The sequence below is a fragment of the Caretta caretta genome, chromosome 2 (assembly GCF_965140235.1).
Source record: "Caretta caretta isolate rCarCar2 chromosome 2, rCarCar1.hap1, whole genome shotgun sequence".
Taxonomy (NCBI): domain Eukaryota; kingdom Metazoa; phylum Chordata; order Testudines; family Cheloniidae; genus Caretta; species Caretta caretta.
The window spans coordinates 269,772,465-269,797,945 of NC_134207.1; the positions used below are offsets into that span (position 1 = coordinate 269,772,465).

At 64.5% G+C, this 25,481-nt stretch overlaps 1 protein-coding gene across 1 annotated transcript in view; it reads left to right on the top strand.

Moving 5' to 3' along the window:
* Positions 1-25,481, top strand: part of LOC125633067 (SCO-spondin-like) — a 154,114-nt gene that overhangs the window by 69,042 nt on the left and 59,591 nt on the right. The window contains exons 35-56 of the mRNA XM_075124759.1: positions 422-574; positions 1,028-1,168; positions 2,005-2,187; positions 2,358-2,508; positions 4,454-4,613; positions 5,799-5,853; positions 6,340-6,459; positions 6,701-6,919; positions 7,577-7,704; positions 10,662-10,803; positions 10,981-11,145; positions 11,677-11,866; positions 12,415-12,454; positions 15,760-15,817; positions 16,664-16,784; positions 17,652-17,874; positions 18,362-18,503; positions 20,108-20,263; positions 22,315-22,728; positions 23,210-23,341; positions 24,238-24,408; positions 24,832-24,996. Of these exons, the coding sequence (XP_074980860.1) occupies positions 422-574; positions 1,028-1,168; positions 2,005-2,187; positions 2,358-2,508; positions 4,454-4,613; positions 5,799-5,853; positions 6,340-6,459; positions 6,701-6,919; positions 7,577-7,704; positions 10,662-10,803; positions 10,981-11,145; positions 11,677-11,866; positions 12,415-12,454; positions 15,760-15,817; positions 16,664-16,784; positions 17,652-17,874; positions 18,362-18,503; positions 20,108-20,263; positions 22,315-22,728; positions 23,210-23,341; positions 24,238-24,408; positions 24,832-24,996 (3,429 nt within the window). The remainder of the gene's footprint in view (positions 1-421; positions 575-1,027; positions 1,169-2,004; positions 2,188-2,357; positions 2,509-4,453; positions 4,614-5,798; positions 5,854-6,339; positions 6,460-6,700; positions 6,920-7,576; positions 7,705-10,661; positions 10,804-10,980; positions 11,146-11,676; positions 11,867-12,414; positions 12,455-15,759; positions 15,818-16,663; positions 16,785-17,651; positions 17,875-18,361; positions 18,504-20,107; positions 20,264-22,314; positions 22,729-23,209; positions 23,342-24,237; positions 24,409-24,831; positions 24,997-25,481) is intronic.

Here is a 25,481-nt window from a genome sequence, read left to right on the forward strand (position 1 = left end):
GACAGAGGGGTGTGTACAGCCGGGCGCGGGGCAGACAGAGGGGTGTGTGTACAGCCCCATGTGAGGCAGACAGAGGGGTGTCCGTACAGCTGGCTGTGGGGCAGAGGAGTGTCCATACATCAGGGCATGGGGTGGACAGAGGGGTGTCCGTGCGGCCCCGTGTGAGGCAGACAGAGGGGTGTCCGTATGGCTGGGCGTGGGGCAGACAGGGGTGTCCGTATGGCTGGGCGTGGGGCAGACAGGGGTGTCCATACAGCCGGGTGCTGTATGGACCGAAGGGGATGTGTCAGGAATCACTGCAGCCCCACATAGGCGATGGGGTCGCTGCAGCCCCACGCGGGCGATAGGGGGGGTACTCCAGCCTGGTGCAGTGCGTGGGTGGGGCCGGTCCCACCAGCCCTCTCCCCTCTCTGCCCTGCAGTGGACGGTGCCTGGAGCGAGTGGGCAACGTGGGCGAACTGCACCCAGGACTGCCGCGGGGTGGTGGTGCGGCATCGGGAGTGCATCGCGCCCCGGAACGGGGGCCGGCACTGCACCGAGCTGCCCGGAGCCTCGCCCAGCACGCTGGAGATCAGTGAGTCCGTGGGGCTGCGGCTGGGGTTCCCTGCTCTGGGCACGGCCGGCATCCACACTGGGGAGCAGCTCTATGGGGCAGAGCAGCTCCCCGTTCTTCCCCGCTGCCTGGCACTCGGCTGAGCCCACAGATGCCGTCTGTCTTAGATCCTGCTGGCCAGGCTACCCTGCCCATGAGTGGGGATCAGGGGCCCTCGGCCCCCCAGAGCCGCTGTGCGTTGCTGTTGGCCCCGGAGCTCCCTCTGCTGGGGGGGTTGCTACGATGCTGCCACCATGGCCCAGAACAGCTGCTCCTGGCGGCCGGCTCCCGAGAGGGTCGAGCCCAGCCTGGCACCTCTGCCTCATCCCTGGAGCTCCCAGGGCTGGGCCGCGGGTGGTGGGGGCTGGTGGGCCTGGGCTTGGTGCTGGGGCAGCCCTGAGTGAACTAACCGCACTCCCTGGTCTCTCTCTGCAGAGGCCTGCCAGCTGGAAGGCTGCCTCAACGCCACCGCCTGCCCCGCAGGCCTGGTGCGCAGGCCATGCGCCCCGTGCCCCATGGCCTGCGCCGATCTGGCCAGCAAGGGCAAGTGCAAGAGGGACAGGCCCTGCAGCCCAGGTAGGGCCATGTGGGGGACTAGGTGGGAGGGCCAAGAGGGGCGGGAGCCAGGTTGGAGGTGTCACGGAGTCCCCAGGCAATGCTCTGGAACTGCTCCCTACGAAGCCAGTCAGGACTCTGGGGAAGTCTCCGCTTTGGGAGCAGCCTGTCTGCAGGACACACAGCTCACACAGCTTCCACCTTCCTGGGTCTGACCTCGGAGCATTCAGCATCCTCTGCCCCTCCGTGCGCTTCCCACAGCGAGTCCGCCCAGGCGGGGTCCTGGGGAAGCCAGAGGGTCCTGCCCCCCAGCTCCGCAGTCAGACGTGACTCTCAGCCAGCCAGTAACACAGAAGGTTTATTAGACAGGAACATGGTCTAACACAGAGCTTGTAGGTGCAGAGAACAGGACCCCTCAGCTAGGCCCATTTTGGGGGACAGTGAGCCAGACAACCCCGTCTGCCCTTCACTCCATGTCCCAGCCAGCCCCAAACTGAAACTCCCTCCAGCCCCTCATCCTCCTCTGGGCTTTGTCCCTTTCCCGGGCCAGGAGGTCACCTGATTCCTTTGTTCTCCAACCCTTTAGCTCTCACCTTGCAGAGGGGAAGGGCCCAGGCCATCAGTGGCCAGGAAACAGGGTGTCGGCCATTCTCTGTGTCCAGACCCCTGCACACACCTGCCCTCTAGGGCTCTGCAATGATCATACACCCTTACCCCACCACCCAGACACTGAAGAACTGTATAGGGGAAACTGAGGCACCCCCGCACTATTCAGAGGAAACATTAAGAACAGTCCCGCTTCGTCACAGGCTGAGGGAGCGTGTGCCCTCACCCGCCCTCTGTGCTGCCCCCCGCAGGCTGCTGGTGCCCGGAGGGGCTGGTGCTGGACAGTGAGCAGCAGTGCGTGCGCCCCCGGGAGTGCCCGTGCCTGGTGGAGGGCGTGCGCCACTGGCCCGGCCAGCTGGTGAAGGTGAACTGCCGCATCTGCGCCTGCCAGGACGGGCAGATGAAGCGGTGCCGGCAGAACCCCGAGTGCACTGGTAGGTGGGGCTGGGCCCCGGGCTCCCCGCCCCCCCCATTCCTGAGCCTGCGGGTGCTGGTTCCTGGCTGCCTGCTTCCCGCTGCCTCTGGCTGCCGGGGCTGGGCGGGGTCAGCAGCGCGGGAGGCTGTGGGGGCTCATCTCACGCCCCCTCCTTGTGTCTGTCTCTAGTTAACTGCGGCTGGTCGGCCTGGTCTCCCTGGGGCGAGTGCCTGGGCCCCTGCGGCGTGCAGAGCATCCAGTGGTCCTTCCGCAGCCCCAACAACCCCAGCAAACATGGCAACGGGCACCAGTGCCGGGGCATCTACCGCAAGGCCCGCCGGTGAGCGGAGGGCGGCTCCTGCCCCCTGCACGGGGGCTTCGGCGGGGGCGGGGAGGAGTTTTGCCATTTTGAGGGGCTCCACCAGGGCAGCTGCCATGTCAGGTCCAGCCCCTCTCTGGAGGGTCTCGGCCTGGGCTGGGTTAGTTCAAAGGAGCCTCTGAGCATCAACCCTGGGCGGTGGGCATGGGACAGGGGCCCGGCAGTGGGTAAGTGTTACCCGCACACTCCAGGGCACCCCCTTGGGTTCCTAGGGCTCAGGGCGCAACCCGGCTGATTTAGGCACCCCCACCCTGACCCAGTTCCTGGGGCTCCGGGCGAACTCCTCTGCGGGTTTGCAGGGCCTTTTACCAGAGAAAGAGCCTTACACAGTAATATCCTTCTCCCGTTTATTAACGCTCACCAGCCAGAATGCACACACTGCACACACAGTGCCATGCTTGCCCGGCCCCATCAGGCAGGGGGACTTTCCCAGCTGGCCAGGCAAGGTCAGTCTCGTCTGGGTCGTGCCGAGGATTCTTAGGCTGTGTCTGGGGGGTGAATTTCTTCTTCCAGGTCTTTCCTTCTTCTTCTCCTTCTCTTCCCTTTGCCTTTCTTTTTCCTTCCCAGCTCGTCTCCTTCTTGGACCCCAGTTTATATAGTGAGACTTGAGTCCTGCTTCGCTGCACCTTCACCAATCATTTCACTAAAGTACTGCAAAATCATTCTCTGACCAATCCTAACATACAGCAAAATCATTCGTTACCCCATCAGACCCCACCCCCTTGATTGATTTAAATCTTGTAAAATTAATTATGCAACAGACAGAAACAATCAAAGAACCAGATACAGACCAGACAGATAAACCATAGAGAAGTGGGGACCATAAAGGCAAAACAATAAAGAAGCAGGGATTTCGCACTGCAACTGTTGATAAGTGATTCCTTGCCAGACAGACTGCTGCCACAGGAAGTTTTCTTGAACCATCATAAGAGGCTCCTTGCTTATCTGGTGGTGGTGGGTGCTGTTAGGAGGCACCTTCTTCACAGCCCGCCATGACATGGGTTTGGTACAATTCAGATGGAATGTGGGGCTGTGACTTTCTGCTTCTTGGCTCATGGCAGCTTCTCTCCTAATATGGCTGCAGACAAAGGCCTCAGACCTTACATATGGGGACTGAGGGCTGGGTACTGTGCAGTGGGCTCTGGGTATGGGGCTGAGTTTGGGCACTGGGCTCTGGGCATGGGGGCTGGAGTGGGCACAGGGTGCTGAGTATGGAGTTGGGGGTGGGCAGTGGGCTCTGGGTAGGGGGCTGGAATGGGCACTAGGCAAGGGCTTCTGGGTAGGGGGCTGGGGTAGGAGCTGTGCAGTGGGCTCTGGGTAGGGGGCTGGGCACTGGGCAGTGCACTCTGGGTCAGGGGCTGTGGTGGGCAGTGGGATCTGGGTAGGGGGCTGGGGTGGGCACTGGGCAGTGGAATTTCGGGGTGGGAACTGGGCTGTGGGTAGGGGCTGGGGTGGGCACCGGGCAGTGGGCTCTGGTAGGGGGTTGGGGTGAGCTCTGGGGGTGGCCACCGGGCAGTGGACTCTGGTAGAGGGCTGAGGTGGGCTCTGGGGGTGGGCACCGGGCAGTGGGCTCTGGTAGAGGGCTGAGGTGGGCTCTGGGGGTGGGCACCGGGCAGTGGGCTCTGGTAGAGGGCTGAGGTGGGCTCTGGGGGTGGGCACCGGGCAGTGGGCTCTGGGTAGGGGGCTGGGGGAGGGCTTTGGGCTCTGGGTAGGGGTTGGGGTGGGCACCGGGCAGTGGGCTCTGGTAGAGGGCTGAGGTGGGCTCTGGGGGTGGGCACCAGGCAGTGGGCATTAGGTGCCAGGCGCTCTAATCAGGGGACTGGACTTTAAGCCTCAGTCCTTCCCCGCTGGTGCTGAGCCACAGCCAGCTCTAACCGTGCCCCTCTGCCTGCCCCTCCCCGCGCAGGTGCCAGACGGATCCGTGCGAGGAGTGTGAGCACCACGGCCGGTCGCACGCCATTGGCGACCGCTGGCGATCGGGGCAGTGCCAGGTGTGCCAATGCCTGCCCAGCCTGACGGTGCAGTGCTCCCAGTACTGCCCGTACAGCACCGTGGGGTGCCCAGAGGTGAGCCCGGCACCCAGCCCTGCCCTCTGAGCTGGGGGAGGGAGGCCCGGTCAGCCCCGGGGGTGCAGCCCCAGCCGGTGGGAGCTGGCGTTGCTGGAGAAGGGCCTCTGGCCCCGGCTAGGAACCCTTTGGCAGGGGATAGCACGGTGGGTTGGGGGGGCAGGGCGAGGCTGGGGGGTTCATGGGGATTTAATGGGTTGTCACGGAGTCCCCGGGCGATGCTCTGGAGCTGCTCCCCACGAAGCCAGGCAGGACTCTGGGGAAGTCTCCTCTCTGAGCAGCCTGTCTGCAGGACACACAGCTCCCCCGGCTCCACCTTCCTGGGTCTGACCTCGGAGCATTCAGCCTCCTCTGCCCCTCTGTGCACTTCCCACAGCGAGTCCCCCCAGGCGGGGTCCTGGGGAAGCCAGAGGGTCCTGCCCCCCAGCTCCGCAGTCAGACGGGGCTCTCAGCCAGCCAGTAAAACAGAAGGTTTAATAGACAAAAGGAACATGGTCTAACACAGAGCTTGTAGGTGCAGGGAACAGGACCCCTCAGCCAGGTACATTTTGGGGGGCAGGGATCCAGACAACCATGTCTGCCCTTCACTCCATGTCCCAGCCAGCCCCAAACTGAAACTCCCTCCAGCCCCTCCTCCTCTAGGCTTTGTCCCTTTCCCGGGCCAGGAGGTCACCGGATTCCTTTGTTCTCCAACCCTTTAGCTCTCACCTTGCAGGGGGGAAGGGCCCAGGCCATCAGGTGCCAGGAAACAGGGTGTTGGCCATTCTCTGTGTCCAGACCCCTGCCCACACCTGCCCTCTAGGGCTCTGCAATGATCATACACCCTTATCCCACCACCTAGATACTTAAGAACTGCCTAGGGGAAACTGAGGCACCCCCACACTATTCAGAGGTAACATTAAGAACAGTCCCACTTCATCACACGTGTCTGGGCGTGAACCTCCCATGACGTCTCCAGCTCAGTGCAGAGCTGGTTGGAGCCCACAAGTCTTTGTGCCCCACTGGGGGCTGGGAGACTCAGCAAGGGGCTGCCCAAACCCGCCCCCTCCCCTGCAGCTCCCCCCGCAGGGGCTGTCATGGAGCCCGGCTGGCCCTGCAGCATGGGCACTGGTCTGGCACCCCGGAGAGCTGCGGTTAGTCCCTGGCTCCGGGGCTCAGGCTGGTTCCAACCGTCTCTCTCCACAGGGGCGGGCGCTGGTGGAGGGCAGGGGTGCGTCCTGCTGCTACTGCACTGAAGCGGGTGAGTCCTGCGCTGGGGGGATCCGGGGGGTGCTTAGGCCATGGCGCGGGTCACAGGAGGGGAGGGACTCTCACAACACATGCCCCAGCCAGTCCTGGCAATGCCCCTCCATCCCAACCTGGAGCCCCCCCATGCCGATGCCCCTCAGACCTGACCCGCAGCCCCCCAGTAGCCTGTGCTGGTCCGGGCAGAGTGTGGGCTGTCCCCAGAGTGGGGCCGGCCATGGGGCGGGTTCTCCAGCCCCCCCGGGGCTCTCCTGGGATGTGCCGCCCCTTTCCCCTGGGATTGAAGGCAGCAGGGAGCCCAGCCCCTGGAGGGCAAAGGGAGGTACATGGGGGACTCCTGCCCCCAGGGCTGTGTGGGGACGGCCGGTGTGGGGGAGCTGGGAGGGGATCTCCTGAGCACGCACGGCTCCAGGGCAGGGCCCGCGGTGTGTCTGGCACAGAATCGAAGGGACCGAGGCAGAAATCCTGTCGCCCTGCTCAGGTGAGAACCGGACCAGCGCGCCTGCTGTCCAGACGGCCAGGCCCCCGGGCCCCACCCTGGCCAGCCCGGCTGCCTCCACCAGCCCTCCTCTCGTCACCTTCCCGCTGCCCCCTCTCGGAGGTAAGTCCTGACTCCATGGGCCCCCAGGAGCGCCCCCCGGGCAGTGTGGGGGGGTCACTTGGACAGAGGCCGGAAAGGCCCCTGGGATGGACTCGGTGTGGCCGGGTCAGTCTCTGATTCCCAGCACAGGGCAGGGGCATCTCCTGAGTCGGGCTCTGCTGCCAAGCCCCCTCTGCCCGGCCCGCCTGCCTCTGGCCCAGCGTGCACAGCGGCGCCCGTGACCCCCGTCTCTGTCCGCCAGACCGGTGCTACGGCCCCCTGGGTTTGGCCTCCTTACCGGACAGCTGCTTCACAGCCTCCTCCCAGCAGCCGGAGAACCCTGCCCACGCCGGGCGCCTCAACTACGTGCTGCCAGGCTCGGACCTGCAGGGCTGGGGGCCCCAGGCAGAGGTGTACCAGGAGCTGGTCTCCAAGCCGCCCTACCTGCAGGTGGATCTGCTGGAGCCCAGGAACCTCACAGGTAGGTGCCTGGCCTGGGCCGCTCGTGCAGTGAACATGCTCCAGCCCCCGGCCTTCCTTGGCTTCCGGGGGGTGCAGGAGACGCCAGAGCCCCAGGGCAGTGCTGGGGGGCGGGTGCCATGCTGCCCATCCTCCGCTGCTCGGTGCCCTGCGCTGGCTCTCCACACTCTGGGCTGGGCAAAGTGCGGTGCCTCTTCAGAGCCCTCAGCAGCCCAGGACCCGGTTACCTCCTGGGCCACCTGTATCCCTAAGAAGACATGGGTCACCCGGACCTTCCCGAGCCGGGGCATCATCCTCAGCCCTGGGCTGTTGGCTGTGGGACTCCCTGCCACTGGACAAGAGGCTGAGCCATATGGCAGGCCAGTCCAGGCCTGGCAACGCTGGCTCATGCTCTTCAAGTGAGCGGGCTGGGGACGATCCTTGGAGCCGTCTCCACACGATCCTTAGCGATCCCGACAGACCGACCATGTGGCGCTCTGCAGCCGGGGTGCCAGGCCCTGCCGGGCTGGCGTCAAACCCGCCCCGCCACAGCCCTGCTGCCGAGGGGCAGCTCTCAGCTCACAGGCTGGTGCTGATTCCTGGGGCTCCCCGGCCCATACCCCGGAGAGCCCCGTGTCCCTGCAGGGGCCCTGAGCTGTGCTGTGTTCTCCTCCCCCAGGGGTGGTGGTGCAGGGGGCAGGCTCCTCGGACGCCTACGTTACCAGCTTCCTCCTGCAGTTCAGCATGGACGGGCTGAGGTGGCACAAGTACCGGGAGGTCTCTGCGGACGCCCAGCCGGAGCCCAAGGTACCTCCCCGAACCAGCCCCCCAGCAGCCGTGTGGTGGTGTGCGGTGGGAGGTTGGTTTGGACGCTGTCACAGATCCACCGGCCCAGTGCTCCCGCGCGGCTCTGGAGCGGTGCCTGGGAGGACCCTGTTAGAGTGTTAGCCCCCTTAGGGTCATGCTCCCTCGCTGGCGTAAGCCCCTGGACACCCCCCTTCCCCCGCCTCCTGGAACCGCACTTCTGAGCCTTCAGCCCCCTGCTTCCCACCATGAGTGCACTCGAATCGCACCCCTGGGAGGCTTGCACCCCCACAGGGAGCAATGACCCTGACCTCTTCAGACTCTTGGCCAGCGGGGTAAGAGCAGGAAGCTTATTCGACGTCTGGACGCCACCTGTCCTAGACCTTTCGTGGTTAGCACAGAGAAGGGGAACGGTCCAGCAGGGTCCAGCGGGGTATGTCCAGAACCCAGGTGGGCTCAGACCCCTCTGTAGAGTCCCCAACCCCCAGTCCAGAAGTGTGTGTCTCCAGCTGTCCATAACCCAAGGTCACCCCCCCCTATGTCCTCAGTCTTTGTTCCTCTTCTTCCCCGACAAGCAGGGCTACCCGGTCTCCTCCTGACTCACTCTTGTTCCCTGGCTTCCTGCAGAGGACCAGGGTCGTCAGTAGCTAGGTAACAAATTGATGGGCCATTGTCTGGATCCAGGCCCCACCTGGATCTCTGGATTCTTCTGCAAAGCAAACACCTATCACCCCTCTCCTCCCCACCTAGTTACTCATGCCGCGCATAGGGGAAACTGAGGCACGCACAATATGCATACAAAATATTCTGGAAAAATTCCCCTTCATCTCAGAGGTCTGCACCCCTGGGGGCGTATGTGAGGTGGTGGCTGTGTGAGCCCGTGGATACGCCGGAAGTTCTGTGCGTGCGTGCATTTGTGTGTGTGTGTGCTTGGGGTGTGCGCGTGTGTGTGTGTTTGGGGGGGGTGCATCTCATAGAATCATAGGACTGGAAGGGACCTCGAGAGAGCATCTCGTCCAGTCCCCTGCACTCATGGCAGGACTAAGTGTTATCTAGACCATCCCTGACAGGGGTTTGTCCAACCTGCTCTTAAAAATCTCCAGTGAGAGGGACTCCACCACCTCCCTGGGCAATTTATTCCCGTGCCTAACCACCCTGACAGGTCGGAGGTTTTTCCTAATGTCCAACCTAAACCACCCTGGCTGCAATTTAAGCCCATTGCATCTTGTCCTGTCCTCAGAGGTTAAGAAGAACAATTTTTCTCCCTCCTTTTTGTAACAACCTTTTATGTACTTGAAAACTGTTCTCATGTTCCCTCTCAGTCTTCTCTGCTGCAGACTAAACAAACCCAATTCTTTCAATCTTTCCTCATAGCTCATGTTTTCTAGACCTTTACTCAATTTTGTTGCTCTTTTCTGGACTTTCTCCACATGCATGTGCATATATTTGGCATGTGTGTGTGTTTGGGGCGTATGCATGTATGTTTGGGGCATGTGCATGTGTTTGGGGCATGTGCATGTGGTCGGAGGTGTGTAAGTGTGTGTTTGGGGCATGTGAATGTGTTGGGAGGTGTTTGGGGTGTGCGTGTGTGTTTGGTGTGTGTGTGTGTTTGGGGCATGTGCTTGTGTTCAGGGCGTGTGTGTGTGTGTGATCGGGGTGTGTGCGTGTGTGTTTGTGGCATATGCGTGTCTTGGGAGGTGTTTGGGGCATGTGCATGTGTGTGTTTCGGGTGTGTGCATGTGTTGGGAGGTGTTTGGGGTGTGCATGAGTGTGTTTTGGATGTGTGTGTCTACGTGTGTTTGGGGCGTGTGCATTTGGGTGTTCGGGGTGTGTGCATGTGTGTTTGGGGCATGTGCGTGTGTTTGGGATGTGTGTGTATGTGTGTGTTTGGGGCGTGTGTGTGTGTGTTTGGGGCGTGTGCGTGTGTTGGGAGGTGTTTGGGGTGTGTGTGTGTTTGGGGCATATGTATGTGTTGGGAAGTGTTTGGGACTTGGGCATGTGTGGGAGGTGTGGGAGGTGTTTGGGGCATGAGCGTGTGTGGGAGGTGTTTGGGGTGTGTGCGTGTGTGGGAGGTATTCTGAGGTGTTTATGCGTGTGTTTCGGGTATGTGCATGTGTTGGGAGGTGTTTGGGACGTGTGTGTGTGTGTTTGGGGTGTGTGGGAGGTGTTTGCGGCATGAGCGTGGGCGTGTTTGGGGTGTGTGCGTGTGTGGGAGATGTTTGGGGCGTGGGCGTGGGCGTGTTTGGGGAGTGTGCGTGTGCGGGGCGTGAGCGTGTGTGGGAGGTGTTTGGGGCGTGGGCGTGTGTGGGGCGTGGGCGTGTGTGGGGTGTGGGTGTGTTTGGGAGGTCTTTGGGGCGTGGGCGTGGGCGTGTGTGGGGCATGGGCGTGTTTGGGGTGTGGGCGTGTGTGGGAGGTCTTGGGGCGTGGGTGTGGGCGTGTTTGGGGCGTGGGCGTGTGTGGGGCATGCGCGTGGGCGTGTGTGGGGCGTGGGCATGTTTGGGGCATGCGCGTGGGCGTGTGTGGGGCGTGGGCGTGTGTGGGGCGTGGGCATGTTTGGGGCATGGGTGTGGGCGTGTTTGGGGCGTCGGCATGTTTGGGGCGTGCGCGTGGGCGTGTTTGGGGTGTGGGCGTGTGTGGGAGGTCTTTGGGGCGTGGGCGTGTGTGGGGCGTGGGCGTGGGCGTGTGTGGGGCGTGGGCGTGTTTGGGGAATGGGCGTGGGCGTGTTTGGGGCGTTGGCGTGTTTGGGGCGTGCGTGTGGGCGTGTTTGGGGTGTGGGCGTGTGTGGGAGGTCCTTGGGGCGTGGGCGTGGGCGTGTGTGGGGCGTGGGCGTGGGCGTGTGTGGGGCGTGGGCGTGTGTGGGGCGTGGGCGTGGGCGTGGGTGGGAGGTGTGTGGGGCGTGGGCGTGGGCGGGGCGTGGGCGTGGCGTGTGGGGCTGAGCCGGCCGTTCGCTGCCCCTGCAGCTGTTCCTGGGGAACGCCGACGACTCCACGCCGGTGGTGAGGACGTTCCAGCGCATGGTCCGTGCCCGGCACGTCCGCATCCTCCCCCACGACTTCCACCACGGGATCTTCCTGCGGGCCGAGCTGCTGGGCTGCGAGAGAGGTACCGCGCCCTGGCCCCTCGCGGGCGGCGGGGGCGGGGAGGTGGGGGGGGGGCAGGTGCGGTGAGGGCGCCCCCTGGGGTTGGGGGCTTGGTTTCTCAGGGCGGGCGCGTCTCCTGGGACTGACCTGGAATTGCCTCACCCCCCCGACCTGCTCTTCCGCCTTCCCTGCCCCCCAGTGCCCCCTGTGCCACCTGGGGCACCGACGGCACCAGCGGGCCGGAGGCCCTGCCGGGCCGGTGAGTTCCAATGCCGCAACGGACGCTGTGTCCCCGCCGGGCCCCGCGGCGCCGTGTGCAACGGAGTCGACGATTGTGGAGACTTCTCGGACGAGCTGCGCTGCGGTGAGCGGGGGGGCCCAGCCCGGGGGGCAGGGCGGGGCCGGGGCCAACCCTGCAGGGCTCAGGGAGTGTCCTGCCTGGGGACTCAGCCTCGGCAGTTGCACCGTCCCACGCTGGCTGGGCAGTGGCTGTGGCTGTTGAACAGCTGCTGCGGGCCTCCCCGGAGGGGGCAGCATCTTCGTGCTGGGGCAGCGAGCTTTGCAAACCACCCCCGAGGCAGCTCAGGTCTGGGCCTTCGAGTCCCATCCGATCAGCCGCTGCCTCCCTGCCCAGAGGGGGCTGCCTTTCTGTGGTGGCAGAGCAGTGCCCACAGGCAGTTCGCACGGTCGGTTCAGACCAGGCGCTCGGAGCTGCAGCCACATGCTAGAGCGGGAGGGCCGGGGCTAGGGCTGCCAGGCACAGGAAATGTCTCCCCAGGCCTTGGTCTGGAGCCTGGGAAAGGCTGAGCCCGGCTGGGCTGTGCAGCCTCTGCTCCCGTGCCTCGGAGAGCTGCCCCGGCCTGCTTACCAGCCCTGCCTCCGTGCCCCCTCACAGGGACAGCCCCATCCGTGGGGCCCTCCGCCCCCTGGCGCTGCCCCCTCTCCCACTTCCACTGCGCGCTGTCTGACGGCTGCATCGACGCCTCCCGGCGGTGCGATGGCATCGCCGACTGTCCGGACGGCACCGACGAGGCCGGCTGCGGCGCCCTGCCCGGGAGCACAGTGCCCCCTGCCAGCACAGCCAGGTACCGCATGGGGCAGAGGTGGGGGGGTTGCCTGGACCCCTATGACGAGGCCTGTCGGAGACAGGGATGTGTCACGGAGACAGCTGGCGGGCGTACAGCGAGGGGAGCAGGGCAAGTCCTGTCGGCCCATCCTGGGGTCAGCGTGGGAGCGAACCCTGCTGCCTGCCCCCAGGCCTGGGCTGTGGGGCACCAGCCCTGCCGCTGGGAGGAGATTCTCCAACTGGATCCATCCCAATACCCCATCCAGGGACCCAGCCCCCCAGTTCCAGCCCCCGTGACCCCTGGTATACCCTACCACTCCCCAGGCCCTGCTGGCCAGCATGGGTGTGTTGCCCTGTGCATCCCTGGCTCTGCAGGGCTCTCCCTGCGGGGCTGGTCTGATGCCCCCTCCTGGGAGCCATGCCCTGGAGCTGAGCGGGCAGGCCTGGGGCGGGGGTTCCCCCAGTGCAGTGGAGAGGGGCTGCCCCATGACCTGGGATGGGAGGCCCCCGGCGGCAGCTTTCCAGCGGGGGCAACACTAATTCATCCCTTTGCTCTGGTTCTTTCAGCAGCTGGGCCCCCGGGCAGCCCTCGCCACCCACCCAGGAGGTGAGAGAGCCTGCAGCGGGGCAGGGAGGGGAGGGGGAATCTTGCAGCTGCCCTGTTAGTGTGTTAATGACCTGTCCCCATGTCCCCCCAAGCCCTGCCTGGCTGGGCTGCCACCGAGCTGGGGACCTGTGCAGAAGGGCAGGACCCTGTGTAACGATGCTGGTTCTGGCGGGACCCAACGGAGAGTGCCCATACAGGACAAATTGCTTCAAGCCGGGCAGTTGCAGCCCAAGGCTGGGGTTTCTGTGGACACCAAGGCAAACCAGCCAGCCAGAGAAGACTTCGGTCTCACCCCACTGGCTAACCACAAGTCACACAAGCGATTCCCTCAGACACTCCAGTTTCCCAGTTGTCACGGAGTGTGGGGGAGTCCAGGCCCTGCACCCCTCTTCCTGGGATTCACTGAAACTCTCAGCCAGCCAGTAGAACAGAAGGTTTATTGGACAACAGGAACACAGTGCAAAACAGAGCTTGTGGGTACAACCAGGACCCCTCAGTCAAGTTCTTCTGGGGGAGCAGGGAGCTTAGACCCCAGCCTTGGGGTTCCCTGTGTTCCTCCACCCAGCCCCAAACTGAAAACTAACACACACACACACACACACACCCCCGCCCCAGCAGCCTCACACCCCCGCCCCAGCAGCCTCTCTCCTGCAGCCTGTCTTCACATTCCTGGGCAGAGGTGTCACCTCCCCCTCCCCCTCCTGGCTCAGGTGACAGGCTCTCAGGTCTCCCATCCCCAGGGCACATTCCCAGGTCAACACTCCCCCCTCCCTGCTGAGTCACAGGCTCTCAGGTCTCCCATCCGCAGGGCACATTCCCAGGTCAACACTCCCCCCTCCCTGCTGAGTCACATCGTCACACCAGTATCACCACCAGGGCCACTCGTTATGGGGACGAATGGTTATGAAAACCAACACCCTAGTAAAAAAAAAAGGTTCCCTCCATCCCAAAGGACCAAGCCCCAGACCCAGGTCAATGTACAAATCAGATCTTACCCACAAATCACACTGTTGCTAATCCTTTGGAATCTAAAATCTAAAGGTTTATTCATAAAAGGGAAAAGATAGAGATGAGAGCTAGAATGGGTTCAATGGAATCAATGACACACAGCAATGGCAAAGTTCTTGGTTCAGGCTTGTAGCAGTCATGGAATAAACTGCGGGTTCAAATCAGGTCTCTGGAGAACATCCCCAGCTGGGATGGGTCTTTCAGTCCTTGGTTCAAAGCTTCAGCATAGCAAAGTCCCTCCAGAGGCAGGAAGCAGGACTGAAGACAAGATGGAGATGAGGCATCAGCCTTTTATAGACTTTTCCAGGAGTAAGAACCCCTCTGTGTTCTTACTGTGGAAAATTACAGCAGAATGGAGCTTGGAGTCACATGGGCAAGTCCCTGCACACTTTGCTGAATCGCAAGGCGTGTCTGCCTTCTCGCAATGGGTCAATGGTATCGCTGATGATTCTTAATGGGCCGTCCAGCAGGCTGGGCAGAGCTGACACCAACTTGTCTGGGGTGTCACCCAGAAGCACAGCACACATTTGAACTACAGACAGTATAGAGCCAATATTCATAACTTTAACTACAAACGATACACAAATATAGACAGCATCATCCTAACCAGCCCACCATCACCTTGTCTGAGACACCCCTTTATACAAGATTTGGTGCCACTACAGGACCTTGGTTGCAACAATGATCTATACGGTCCCAGATTACGTCAATTACGTCACAGCCCCAACACAAAAGTGATGCAGGAAGGGATGGCACAAACATCTCTGACTGCATCCCAAGAGCTCCCCATCCTGGGTTCTGTCTTACTACAGCTAGTATTGGGTTCGAAGCCGTACCAGTGTAGAACAGAAATGGTTTGCCAAAGTCATGGTCAATAACATGATTGAATCTCTTTACAAACCCAAGGTAAAACTTGGTTAGAACAATAGTGGATTGGATCTGCTCTTGCATCGTGGTTCCTGTAGGTCTCGTGATCTTGCCAAGAGCTAAAGAACGTAGCTACTTTATCCATACAAGCTCTGGCAAATGTGTGGAACCCAATTAACATCAAGTCAATGTAGATATTAATGTTGTCCATAGTACAGGAACCTTGGCAGTTAGCCGTGAAAGCAATATGGTAATGTGCCTCAGTTTCCCCTTTTCATACAGCACATCAGGTCTGGAATGTCTTTTTCCCTGTGAAAAGTTCCAATACTGTTTACAGGCATTAACTGTGAAACGTCAGTATAACAAGGCCTTTTATCACAAAGTGTGTTCTCATGTATTCCTTTTAATATGTTCAAGGGTTTTTTCAAAAGATTAGGCACATTGGACATTTTTACAGTTCTTGGTAATAGCAACACATTAGTTACAAGAATTACCATGAGCAACAACAACAGATTTGTTGCACGTGTCCATTTACAATCAGTTTTGTCATGCCACACCTTTGGCTCAACACTATTGGGGTTTGGGCCTTTTAGAGTCAGCCTGTGGCTTCCCTTTGCAGAATTAAGGTCTCTCTCTTTCCTTCCCTTCCTGAAGGATCAAACCCAGATTTCTCTGGCGTAACCGAATTCACTGGCTGATTGAGCGTGCTCTCTGTGCTAACAGCTATTAGCGAGTCCTCCTTCTCCCTGCCAGCCAAGTAATTTGCATTACCACAGGCAGGAGCCAGTTCCCCAGTTCTCAGATCCTTAACTGCTACCAATTCCAAGGCTAGACTCTGTCTTAAAGAGAAACCATCCATTTTCACTGACAAGCCAGACTCAAAGCTCTGTTGTCCTTCCCTCACCAACCTCTGCTTCCACCTGGAATCAGATGTTAAGTTCACTGAGAGACTACCAGTCATATCCAAAGTGTCCGGAGAGGAGAGTAAACCTGCCCTCCCCTGCATTCTCCAGAGATCAGCTGCCCAGCTGTTCTGCTCTGCAGACTCCGCTCCCCATCCTTCCCTCTGAACCTGGGACAGCTCATTTGACCCCCTTTGTACAAGATTTGGTGCCACTACAGGACCTTGGTTGCAACAATGATCTATACGGTCCCAGATTATGTCGATAACGTCACACCCTGTGCGGGGAGGGGGAGTGGATGGCTGCAGGGTTGGGGGAGGGGGAAATGAATGGCTGGAAGGGGAGGGGAGGGAAGTGGATGGCAGCAGGGCTGGGGGAGTGGCTGTCGGTGGGGAGGGTCCCAATCTCTTGGTGCCCAAGGCTGCAGGTGGGTCACAGGCTGGTACCTGACTGGCCAGACAGGGGGAGGAGCGGCCGGACAGAGGGGCTGGTGGCAGGAGGGGTAACGGCTCTTTCCCTGTGTTGCAGGTGTCCCAGGGCACAGAGGGCTGGCTATTCCCTGGAGACGTCCTCCCCACCCCCACAGGTACTGCCTTCCCCCACTCATGGGGGGCTGTCACGGAGTCCCGGGGCGATGCTCTGGAACTGCTCCCCATGAAGCCAGGCAGGACTCTGGGGCAGTCTCCTTTCTGGGAGCAGCCTGTCTGCAGGACACACAGCTCACCCGGCTTCCACCTTCCTGGGTCTGACCTCGGAGCATTCAGCCTCCTCTGCCCCTCCGTGCGTGTCCCACAGCGAGTCCCCCCAGGCGGGGTCCTGGGGAAGCCAGAGGGTCCTGCCCCCCAACTCCACAGTCAGACGGGACTCTCAGCCAGCCAGTAAAACAGAAGGTTTATTAGATGACAGGAACATGGTCTAACACAGAGCTTGTAGGTGCAGAGAACAGGACCCCTCAGCCGGGCCCATTTTGGGGGGCAGTGAGCCAGACAACCACTTCTGCCCTTCACTCCATGTCCCCAGCCAGCCCCAAACTGAAACTCCCTCCAGTCCCCCCTCCTCTGGGCTTTGTCCCTTTCCCGGGCCACGAGGGCACCTGATCCCTTTGTTCTCCAGTCCTTCAGCTCTCACCTGGCAGGGGGGAAGGGCCAGGCCATCAGTGGCCAGGAAACAGGGTGTCGGCCATTCTCTGTGTCCAGACCCCTGCCCACACCTGCTCTCTAGGGCTCTGCAATGATCATACACCCTTATCCCACCACCTAGAGACTTAAGAACTGTGTAGGGGAAACTGAGGCACCCCCACACTATTCAGAGGAAACATTAAGAACAGTCCCACTTTGTCACAGGGGCCCTCCTGGGGTTACCCGCTGTGGGGGAGGGGACACAGGGGCGCATGGGGGGCACGGCTGCTCTGAGCTGCCCCATCTCCCTGCAGGTCCCTGCAGCGAGCCGCTGGGCCTGGACGACGGCAGGATCCGCTACCAGCAGCTGAGCGCCTCCTCCCACCGGGACAGCAACCCCCCGGATGCCGGGCGCCTCAACATGGTGCCCAACATGTGAGCAGCCCCCTGCCGCGTGACCAGCCCCTCCTGCCAGGGCCTGGGGGTGGGAATGGGGGGGAGGGCCCCTCCTGCCAGCGGACACAGGTCCCCCCCAGTGGCTGGAAGGAGATGGGCACGGTCAGGCTGGCAGGAGGGGAACTGACCCTGGGACGTGGTGGATTCTCCGTCCCCGAAAGGCTCTGCCCAGCCAGCGCCTGGACCAGCGGCAGGGGTTAGCTCAGGGTGGTCCGAGCCGATCGCAGGGGTCCATCTCAGGTGACGTCTGTGGCACGAGCGAGGGCTGGGGTCCCCGCTCGTCCAGCCGGGCTCACACCAGCCCGTGTCGAGCTCACGCCAGCCGGAACAGCTGTGCAGCCGCGGCAGCAGGGCGAGTGCATCCCACGGCTCCAGCTCGGCCCGGCTCTGCCAGGGCCCCCAGTCACACCCTGACCGGCGAGCAGGGACTCACCGCTGGGCGGGAACGGATGGGAGGGTCTCAGCCCCTGGGAGGAGGTTTCCAGGCTGCCTCGGGGCCAGTTTCCCTGCCTGTGGAGTGGGGCTCGGATCTGTGGGTTGGGGTCTGTCCCCGCAGCATCTAAGGTGAGGGGCCGGCGGGCGACCAAGGTCCCTGTGCTCTGGGTCACGTATGGGTTCCAGGAGCTGCGACCAGCCCCCTTTCCTGCTGGCGGGAGGGGAGCGGGTGCCCTGGGGGGGTCATGCCCCGTGGGAGCTGCTGAGCCCCCTGAGGGAGGGAGCTGTCAGGTGGCAGGGCCCTGGCACCGATGGATCTCGGTGGGCGACTCCCCACCCCAGGGTGCCTGGGCCCTCTCGGTCAGGGCTGGTGCTGGGCCTGCCCCATCGCTTCCCCTCTGCCCCTCCCAGACTGAACATCGAGCCAGGCTGGAGCCCCCTGGAGACCGACGGCAGCCCGTACTTCCAGGTGGACTTCCTGCAGCCCACCTTTGTGAGCGCACTGGTCACGCAGGGCGGGCCGACGGCCGGGGGCTACATCACCAGGTATCGTCTGCAGTACAGCCACGACGGGGTGCACTACCGTGACTACACGGGGGCAGCACGCGGCGCCGTGCCCCCCCAGCCGGCTCAGGTACCTGGCCGTGCCCCCCGGGACTCGGCCCGCTCCCCCCACCCCAGGCCACTGGGCCGTATGCGCGGCACGGGTGGCCTGAGGCAGCCCACGAGCTCTGCAGCGTGCCCTCATCTCCAGTGCCCGGCATGCCACCGTGCGTGCCCTGCCCAGTCGGTGCCCAGGGCCAGGGCCCTGCGGGTCGGCATTCAGGGTCTCTCCGGCCAGGCTGCTCCGGTCACGATGGAGCACTGCGTGCTGGGAGCCGTGGTCTCCAGGGGCTGCTGTATGATGCCACAGAGGTGCCACCCTCAGGGGCCTGGCAAGTCACCAGCGTGGCCCTCGGCTGAAGCCTGAGATCTGGGTGCAGCTCAGACCCAGACCCCCGCCTCGGTCAGCCCCCGAGCCTGCCCCTCCCGTCCCACGCCAGCCGGCAGTGGGGACAGAGCCTCTCCCCTGCCCGCTCTCCAGCCCTGGGCTGACCGCTCCCTCCGGGTCCCTCGGCCAGGTACTGGAGGGAAACTTCGACAGTCACACGCCGGTGCAGAGGGAGCTGCGCCCCCTGATCCTTGCCCGCTACCTGCGGCTGGTGCCTGTGGAGTATCACCGGAGCATCCACCTGCGCATGGAGGCGCTGGGCTGCCCCTGGAGTGAGTGCTGCTCCCCCCGAGATTGGGGGTGGGGGGCTCTGTGACCCTGCGGGGCTGGGACAGGGGGGCCTGTGACCCTGCGGGGCTGGGACAGGGAGCAGGGGGGCCTGTGACCCTGTGGGGCCGGGCTGGGGAGCATGAGGGGGGCCTGTGACCCAGCAGGGTGGGGACAGGGAGCAGGGGGGCCTGTGACCTGGCAGGGCTGGAGAGCATGAGGGGGCCTGTGACCCTGCGGGGCGGGGACCTGGAGCGGGGTGTCTGTGACCCTGCAGGGCTGAGCTGGGTCCCTGGTACCCCCGGCCGTTGCTCTAGCCTCTCACCCTGGGCTGCTCTCCCCGTCCTCCGGAGCACCTTTCTCTGGATCCTGCACAGGCTGGTGCCCCCCACTCTGGGCTCTGGCCCCTGGGGGCACCTTGCAGGCCCTGCCAGGGGAGGGGTGGGTAGTGCCAGGCCTCGGCCTTGCCCTCCCCCATGGGGCAACAGAGCAGGCAGCCCAGCTCCACCTGGGCCCAGCCTTGCGCTGAGTTTATTTGGGGCTGAGCTGAGCTGCACCTGCTCCGTCCCCTGCTCGGGGGTCCCTCCCTGCATCTGCCCAGCCCCAACCGGTGCCAGGCTGCAGGGCAGAGTCCCGGGCTCTGGGGAGAAAAAGGCCCCGTGATTGCCTAGCCCGTCACTGCCAATGGCCTGAGCTGCTGGTGCTGGGCGAACCACGTGCAGGGAGGTGCCGGGCCTGGGGCAGGGGGCAAGTGCCCGGGGGTCAGTCAGGGCACCGCAGGAAGGGACAGTTGGGCCGAGTCCCCAGGGAAACATCCCATTAGTCAGGGAATCCTTGCCGGGGGGGCGGGGGGCCGGAGAGAGTCTGGAGCAGAGAGAACCAGAACTGCCCTGGCGGCTGGGCATGGGCAGGCGAGGGGCCACCGGCGGCCTGCCCCGGGCTCTGCCCACGCAGGTGTGAGTGACTCAGACCCTGAGGAGAGGATCCCCCGCGGGAGGTTCCCCCATGGCCCAGCTCCGTCGCCCGTTCCCAGGCACGCCCTGATAGCCATTCCCTCGCCCCCGGGGGATGCGCCCTAGAGACCAGCAGGCACTTGTTCCCCCCACCCCCACCCTATGGAGGCTTCTCTGAGCCCTTTCCATCTCCCCAGCCCCCGCCATGTCTCCTGCTCTCCCCTGAGCCCCATTTCCCAGCACTGCCAGCTGCGGGCACCTCTCCCATAGGGCCAGGCACCCTGGGCACGACAGGTGGGGCCTGGAGCCTTCCCCGCTGAGCTGTCTCGTCTCTGCCCCCGAGTCCAGCCTCTGCCCTGGGGAGACCGGAGTGCACGACTCTGCCTGGGGTCGGGGTCCCCGGGACTGGGGCGTGCTGCTGGTGGGGGATGGTGGGGGCCTCGGGGCGCTGTGTGAAGCCCCTGCGGCCCCCTGTGATGGCAGGGCCGGCTGCAGGGCCTTCCTGGGCGAGCAGGGATGTGCTAGGTGGGGGGGGGCAGGATGGGGAGGCTTAGGGGGCAGGACGTGGGAATCTAGGGGGCAGGAGGGGGGACCCAGAGCAGCTCAGCCAGCACCATGGCCCTCCCACTGATCAGTTCCTTCTCCCTCTCCCCAAGGTGCTGCTCCACTGGGGCCCAGGCCCACCTCTGAGCAGCCCCTGCTCCCCACGGCGACTCTGGTCCCAGGATCCAGGATTCCCAGCACAGTCAATGAGAGCCGTGAGGCCAAACCCACGGGCCAGCCAGTGAAGCCACCGGGCACCATGGCAGCAGGTGAGACTGGGCCGGGAGCAGGGCAAAGAGACGTGGCACCGGGTGCTGGGTCCCCATTAGAGAGCAGGAGTGTGCGAGTCACTGGGAATGGACAGGCCCGTCCCTTCCTGCCAGCAGCCCCACAGTCCCCAAACCAGCCCTGCGCCTGCTGCCCCAGGGGGTGGTGTCACGGATCCCCAGCGTCGGGGCTACAGCTGTGTCCAGGAGGAGCCCCCTCGCAATGTCAGACCCCAAGGGGTCCTGGGGGAGCCTCTTCTGCTCCACAGGGACCGATAGGCCTGGCCCGGACCTGCAGCAACCCTCCGGCAGCCTGGGAAGCCCGGAGCTGAGCCCTGGATGGTCAGAGCACCCTCTCTCCTGGCCAGCCCAGAGCCCAGCCCTGCTGTCAGGACCCCCACTGATGATGCTGCCTGTCTCTGTCTGACCCCCTGGGTCAGACCCCAAGGTAGGGAGCCTCAACTCCTTCCCGCAGCCAGCTTCTCTCATCCCCCTGCACTTCCCAGCCCTTAGCTCTCCAGTCGGGTCTGTGCCCAGCTTCCCTGTGCCCAGGTCCAGGGGCTGGGGCTGCCATTGTCTGTTTGGGTTTTCCATTGATCTGGGGCAGCCTCAGCCAGTCCTTCCTGACGGCCTGTCCAGTTGGCTCAGCCAGCTTGGCGACCCCCACATACCTCCGTGTCTCAGGCGGGGAGGGGGGAGGCAGGTGGTGCTGAGGCAGGAGGAAGGTGGGGCTGCGGGGAGGAAGGTGGGGCCCGGTGGGAGGCTGGCGGGGCTGGGGGAGGAAGGTGGGGCTGGGTGGGAGGCTGGCGGGGCAAAGGCAGGGGGGGCTGGGGGAGGCAGGCGGGGCTGCAGGAGGCAGCCAGGGCTGAGGTGAAGACAGGTGGGTCTGGGGGTAGGCAGGCAGGGATGCGGGGAGGAAGGTGGAGCTGGGTGGGAGGCTGGCAGGGCTGGGGCGAAGGCAGGTGGGGCTGGGGGAGGCAGGCGGGGCTGAGGTGAAGACAGGTGGGTCTGGGGGGAGGCAGGCGGGGCTGCGGGGAGGAAGGTGGGGCTGGGTGGGAGGCTGGCAGGGCTGGGGCGAAGGCAGGCGGGGCTGGGGGAGGCAGGCGGGGCTGAGGTGAAGACAGGTGGGTCTGGGGGGAGGCAGGCGGGGCTGCAGGGAGGAAGGTGGGGCTGGGTGAGAGGCTGGCAGGGCTGGGGCGAAGGCAGGCGGGGCTGGGTGGGAGGCTGGCAGGGCTGGGGCGAAGGCAGGCGGGGCTGGGGGAGGCAGGCGGGGTTGGGCGAAGATAGGTGGGTCTGGGGGGAGGCAGGCGGGGCTGCAGGGAGGAAGATGGGGCTGGGTGGGAGGCTGGTGGGGTTGGGCGAAGACAGGTGGGTCTGGGCGGAGGCAGGTGGGGCTGGGGGAGGCAGGCGGGGCTGAGGTGAAGACAGGTGGGTCTGGGGGGAAGCAGGCGGGGCTGCAGGGAGGAAGGTGGGGCTGGGTGGGAGGCTGGCAGGGCTGGGGCGAAGGCAGGCGGGGCTGGATGGGAGGCAGGCGGGGCTGGGTGGGAGGCTGGCAGGGCTGGGGCGAAGGCAGGCGGGGTTGGGCGAAGACAGGTGGGTCTGGGGGGAGGCAGGCGGGCCTGTGGGGAGGAAGGAGGGGCTGGGTGGGAGGCTGGTGGGGTTGGGCGAAGACAGGTGGGTCTGGGCGGAGGCAGGTGGGGCTGAGGTGAAGACAGGTGGGTCTGGGGGGAGGCAGGCGGGGCTGCAGGGAGGAAGGTGGAGCTGGGTGGGAGGCTGGCAGGGCTGGGGCGAAGGCAGGCGGGGCTGGGTGGGAGGCAGGCGGGGCTGGGTGGGAGGCTGGCAGGGCTGGGGCGAAGGCAGGCGGGGTTGGGCGAAGACAGGTGGGTCTGGGGGGAGGAAGGGGGGGCTGGGTGGGAGGCTGGTGGGGTTGGGCGAAGACAGGTGGGTCTGGGCGGAGGCAGGCGGGGCTGTGGGGGAGGCAGGTGGGTCTGGCCGAAGTCAGGGTGACTGGCCCAGCCCGTCACTGACACGTTTTCTCTTTCTGGCTCACCCAGGGAAGGAGCCGGGCACCATGCCAACGCTGGGGACGACAGGGCCTGCAGGGGACATGCGCAGCCCTGGAGCAGCTGGCCCCGAGGTGCCCCACCTGAGCACAGCTCGGCCTTGGTGGGGCACTGGGACGCCTGGCCTTGTGGAGGAATCCAGGCGCTCCAGAGCTCCCGGCGTGGCAAGCCCAGAGCCCGGGCGCCCGGGGGAGATGCCCACTGCCTGGTCCCCAGGGACTCCTGGGCTCTTCTGGGCAGGGACAACCTCTCCGGGGAGCCCACGCCTGCTGGGCCCCACCCTGCCGGGCATGGCGGCTGTGACTGTGTCGGCAGCCGGTCCTGGGCCTGGCACCACGGGGCTGCCTGGGCTGCACACTGGCCCCTCCCAGCCTGGCAGGCCTGGGCTGGCCACCACTCTGGCTGGTAAGCAGGGGGCCGGTGCTGGGGGGAGGGCAGGGCCGTGGATGGGCCGTGGCAGAGCCGTGGCCGGGAGCTTGCCAGCTGAGTAGGGATGGGCGCGGGGTGACCCCCAAGGAGAACCCAGCCATTGCAGGGAGCGGAACTGCTGACCCCTGTGGGGGAGCTGCCCTGCGAAACCCTGCCCATTAAACAGCTGCTGGCCTCTCTAAGGTGGGCCTTACCCATGTGCCCCGGCCTGGGCACCTTCTCCCACCGTTCCGAGTTCCCCTGGACCCTGCCTGGCTCCGCGACTCTGCAGATAGTCTGTGCCCTCCAGGGGAGCAGCCCTGGGCCTGCCAAGATCCAGCCCCGTGCAGTGGGGCAGAGCTGCGACCCTGTCCCCTAAGGATGCCACGCGTGAGGGGCTACTGGGGACAGGATAGCTCTGCGCTGGGCACCCGGCAGGGGGTTCAGTGCCAGCCCCCCAGCCCGTGTGTTCTTCCAGCAGGGCTGCCCTTCCCCCGGCTCCTCTGCACCCAGGGCCAGTTTGCCTGCGAGGTGCTGGGCTGCGTGGAGGCCGCCTTCGTGTGCGACGGGCAGGAGGACTGCCTGGACGGGTCGGACGAGTGGCACTGCGGTGAGTGGGGAGAGGGATGGGGCCAGACCCTCATAGCCACCCCACAATGGAGCTGGACACCCTGGATTTGACCTGGGGGCTCGCCTGGCGCCAGATCCTCCCAGCACCCTGGCCCCCGTCACAGACCCACAGGAGCGGGGCTATGGCCCCAGCTTTGGAACGGTCTTTGGGAGGCCCCTCAGTGTGCCAGACCTGGCTCCTGCTCCGTCCCCCACCCCTTTTTGTTTGTGTTCCCAGGCCTGGCCCTCAAGGCTCCTCCTCGCTATTTGTTCCCCAGCTGGTGGGCGGGGGTTAGTTGCTAGGTACCAAATGTCCCGGTGGTTGGCTTTGCCATTGTCTTCAGGGACCCTCCATTGACCTGGCCCCCAACCCCAGACAGCCAGGTGTGAGCCACATCTGCCTCCCTGGGCCTCTGGGAAGAGCCACCAGCCCTTTCCCTTTCCAACCGCCTGGGGGAAACTGAGGCACCCACCATGTTCATACAAAACGTTACAGAAAATTACCACCCCCTAAGGCCCTGCTTGGGGGCCTCTGTGGAGTAAGTGGGACTGTCAGCCCCGCTCCTGGGGCCTGTGGGGTTCAGCATTGAGCCCCCTTCGCGGACTGCCAGTGTGGGGCTAGGGCCCACTCCTGATGTGGGCAGGAATTAGACCAGGACCAGCCCAGCGGGTCACACATGGGCAAAGGCTGGCGAGGCTGGCCTAGGAGCTGCCAGGCTGGGCTCCCAGGGGCTGGAGGCGGGCGGCTCCTCGCTGAGCGAATGGGGCTTGGTGCCTGCGGGCTGGGGGCGCTGGGCCAGGCCCACGGGTCGGTGTTAGCCCTGGCAGGTGGTAGCTGAGGGCCGGGCCAGACGCTCCCCTCACTTCTCTCCTGTGGGCGGCTGCCTGTCTCTGCAGGAGGCCCCACCGCCTCGGCCGTCCCCATCGCCACCCTGGCCTCCCCGACCGGGCGGCCCAGCGTCTGCTCTGCCAAGCAGCTGTCCTGTGGTAGCGGGGAGTGCCTGGCCCTGGAGAAGCGCTGCGACCTGCACCCGGACTGCCAGGACGGCTCTGACGAGAGCAGCTGTGGTACGTGCCGGGCTCCTGCTCCGGGCGCTCGGCCCTGGGCCTGTCCCCCTGGAACCTCCCAGCGACGCTTGGGGAGCTGCCTGAACCTCGGAGCAGGGAGCCAGGCCTGCCCAACCTCCAACAGCCGCCCCCTGCCCTCCCACTGGCTCCATCTCCAGCAGGCACAGCCATGGCCACTGCGGTCCAGGGGCCAGGCTCTGGAGCTGTCCGGTTCCGGCAGATCCTGGCCATGGGAGCCCTGGCGGCCCTGGGGCCAGCACCACGAGCCCCAGCCTGCATGGCCCCCGGCTGGGGCCCGGACTAGACAAGGCTAGGCTGGATCCCAGGGTGCTGGGTCCGGCTGGGGAACTGTCCCAGGGTGCGGCGGGGCTGGCCGGAGCCCTTGGCACCCCCATCTCTAAGGCCTGTCTCCTGCCCCGCCAGTGGACTGCATCCTGTCTCCCTGGAGCGGCTGGAGCGAGTGCAGCCGGTCGTGCGGGCTGGGCGTCACCTTCCGCCAGCGGGACCTGCTCCGGAACGCCCTGCCCGGGGGCCAGTGCGAACGCAACGAGTTCGACAGCCGCTCCTGCTTCCTCCGGGCCTGCCCAGGTGAGCCCCCAACCTGCCCCCTGGGGAGCAGAGACCCCTGCCCCGCCCGCCAAGACCCCCGCCCGCTGCGCCCCCTGGGGAGCAGAGACCCCTGCCCCGCCTGCCACGCCCCCCTGGGGAGCAGAGACCCCTGCCCACCCGCTTTGCCCCTTGGGGAGCAGAGATCCCCACCCGCCATGCCCCCCTGGGAAGCAGAAACCCCTGCTGTGCCCACTGCGCCCCCTGGGGAGCAGGGACCCCGCCCCACCTGCCTGCTGTCACGGAGTCCCTGGGCGATGCTCTGGAACTGCTCCCCATGAAGTCAGTCAGGACTCTGGGGCAGTCGCCTTTCTGTGAGCACCCTGTCTGCAGGACACACAGCTCACACAGCTTCCACCTTCCTGGGTCTGACCTCGGAGCATTCAGCATCCTCTGCCCCTCCGTGCGCTTCCCACAGCGAGTCCGCTCAGGCGGGGCTCCTGGGGAAGCCAGAGGGTCCTGCACCC